The sequence below is a fragment of the Panthera leo genome, chromosome C1, assembly GCF_018350215.1.
Source record: "Panthera leo isolate Ple1 chromosome C1, P.leo_Ple1_pat1.1, whole genome shotgun sequence".
NCBI lineage: Eukaryota > Metazoa > Chordata > Mammalia > Carnivora > Felidae > Panthera > Panthera leo.
In genome coordinates this window covers 14,362,248-14,364,784 of record NC_056686.1, presented here as the reverse complement: position 1 = coordinate 14,364,784, position 2,537 = coordinate 14,362,248, and the positions used below count along the sequence as shown (strand labels likewise).

General features: G+C 60.8%; 1 protein-coding gene across 1 annotated transcript; it reads left to right on the top strand.

The window, feature by feature from the left end:
• Positions 1-1,671: 1,671 nt before the first annotated feature.
• Positions 1,672-2,331, top strand: RNF186 (ring finger protein 186). The gene has a single exon (XM_042951054.1). The coding sequence runs from the start codon at positions 1,672-1,674 to the stop codon at positions 2,329-2,331; it is 660 nt and encodes a 219-aa protein (XP_042806988.1).
• The last annotated feature ends 206 nt before the right edge of the window (positions 2,332-2,537 follow it).

Sequence of the window (2,537 nt, the reverse complement as noted above, 5' to 3'; positions counted from 1 at the left end):
GCTAGACTCTGCGTGGACCTCAACAGGTACCATGAGCGGTAAAGGACCAGTCAGTGCGTCCTTCTGGAGTCGGTGAGGCCAACGTGATGCGTTTTTCTGAGGACTGGATTGTGTCACCTCGCCCTCTGATGTTCAGGGCCAAGTAGTGGGATCATGTTTTCTCAACTGCCATGCGGCTCACATCGGTCGGTCCCACGGGCGTCCCGGCGGGTGGAGTCGGCTGCCCGGAGGCCAGTGGCCTCTGCACGAGCTGACGAGATTGAGTTCCCGGACCCGCGAGGTTGGGAAACCGACCTTGGGTACTGGTAGATTCCACAAGGCCCTGGCCCCATGGGAGTCCACTTGGAAAGCTGCCAGCAGGCCTGCCCTGACCACACCCCGTCTTTGCTTCCAGGCCTCACAGTGGGCCCCCTCACAGGCTGTGCCAGGATGCCAGGAGATCGCACAGGAGGATCCCCCGGACGACGGCTTGGCTCAAAGTGATCCCAAATAAATGGAGGCTGTTCTTACTACTACCGGGTATGCACGTGTCTAGCAACAAATGGCACCTGTCGTCAGCTGTGTGGCGACAAAGCAGGCCACGAGTTTGATGCTCATGAATCCGTAGCTGTAAACACAGCTGCTGTGACTAAAAAGGAGCTGGCTCCAGCAGCAGGTGCTAAAGCCCCATGAGTTGGGGGCACCTGGGTGGCTCAGTCGATTAAAGCGTCCGACTTCAGCTCAGGTTGTGATCTCGCGGTTCGTGAGTTCAGGCCCCGCATCGGGCTCTGTGCTTGCTGACAGCTCGGAGCCTGGAGCCTGCTTCGGATTCTGCGTCTCTTTCTCCCCAGCTTGTGCTCTCTCTCTCACACACACACAAATAAACATTTAAGAATAAATAAAAAACTAAATAAATACCCATGAGCTGCTCGGGTTCTGGTTTTTCTGTGTTGACCTGGGCTTTCTCCCCGCCCCCCACCACCCACCACCCACTCAGAATTCTGTTCCCTTCACTCCTCTCTTCTTCAGGGGCCACCTGTTTGCAAATGTGCACAAGGCACAAACTGTTTTCCACTGATCCTGACAGCTGGAAGGTGTCCTCTGAAACCCGGCTGTGGTGGTGTTTCTCTGAGTGGGTTCCGCAGTCCACCTTCGTCAGCATCGTGACGAGACGCCTGTTAACGGTGCCTGAAGATTCTTAGATTCCCCTCCTGACCTGCCGGATGAATCTGGGGCCTGGAGATCTGTATTTTTAAAGTCTCCAGAGGCGGGGGGGGGGGGGGGGGGGGGGGGATTCGAATGCGTCTCAAGGCTCATAAGCCACCATGTTGCCGGTACTCCTCTGGCATCTGAGGTTTCCTGACCTCAACAGGAAAGTCCTGATTCACGGCGCGGGCCCTGCCCCCTTTGGCAATTCAAAGTCTCCAGACCCACAAGTTACTGATTAACCCTAGGTTTCAAGAAGAGAAATAATAATAACTAGAGAGGAGACGTAAGACGAGACACAACCTGAGCAGCCCCGGGAGAGGGGTGCCAGACGGCTGCTGTCACCAGGCGCCTGCCGAGAAGGACAAGGAGACGTCCAGCCTGAGGTCAGACGGCAGCCAGGTCCCAGCGGCGCTGGCTGACGCCCCCCTCCCCGGTCAATGCCCAAGCCCCCAGCTGCCACGTCCCGCTGACTCCGTGCCCAGAATGGCCTGCGCCGAGCCCCAGCGCGTCTCCACAGGAGACACCGCCACGGAGGCCACAGGCCCTGCTAGGGCTTATCTTGGCTCCACGGAGGGCGACCTCGAGTGTCTGGTGTGCCGGGAGCCCTACAGCTGTGCGCGGCCACCCAAGCTGCTGGCCTGCCAGCACCCCTTCTGTGCCGTCTGCCTGAAGCTCCTGTTGTGTATCCAGAACGACGCCTGGTCCGTCACCTGCCCACTGTGCCGCCAGGCCACCGCCGTCCCTGGGGGCCTCATCTGCAGCCTGCGTGACCAGGAGGCCGTGGTGGGGCGGCTGGTCCGGCCGGAGGTGCGGCTCTGTCCTCAGGGACTGGCGGATTCCGCCACCTCGACGGCCAGGCGCCCCGGCCGGGTGGCAGAGGAAGGGCAGGACGAGGCCAGTGTTAACCGCGTGGCGGCCCGGCGCCTGGCGGCACACCTGCTCCTACTGGCCTTGCTCGTCGTCCTCATCCTGCCCTTCTACCCGGGCATCCTCCGGTGGGTGCTCGCCGTCATTATCACCTTGGCCCTGCTGATGCCCTCCCTCTTCTGCTGTCACTGGAGCAGCCGGGGCAGCTGCTGGCCTCCCCACGGGGCGCTTTTCTGCAGAGAACAGAAACACAGCGAGATCGCTTCCATCGCCTGAGTGCGCTCCGGGCGGGCGGCGCCTGCGGACTCTTGGGCCCCATCAGGCTCACGGCGAACGGGGCCAGGGGCTACGAACTAAGGCTGGTTCCCTCGGGGGATTAAATGCCAGCTGGACTTGCAAGCCAAAGCCGGAGGGCTGTGTTGGGTCAGGAACTACGTGCCTGGATGATAGACTTCTGTCTGTTTGGGGTGGGGGAGGAGGCC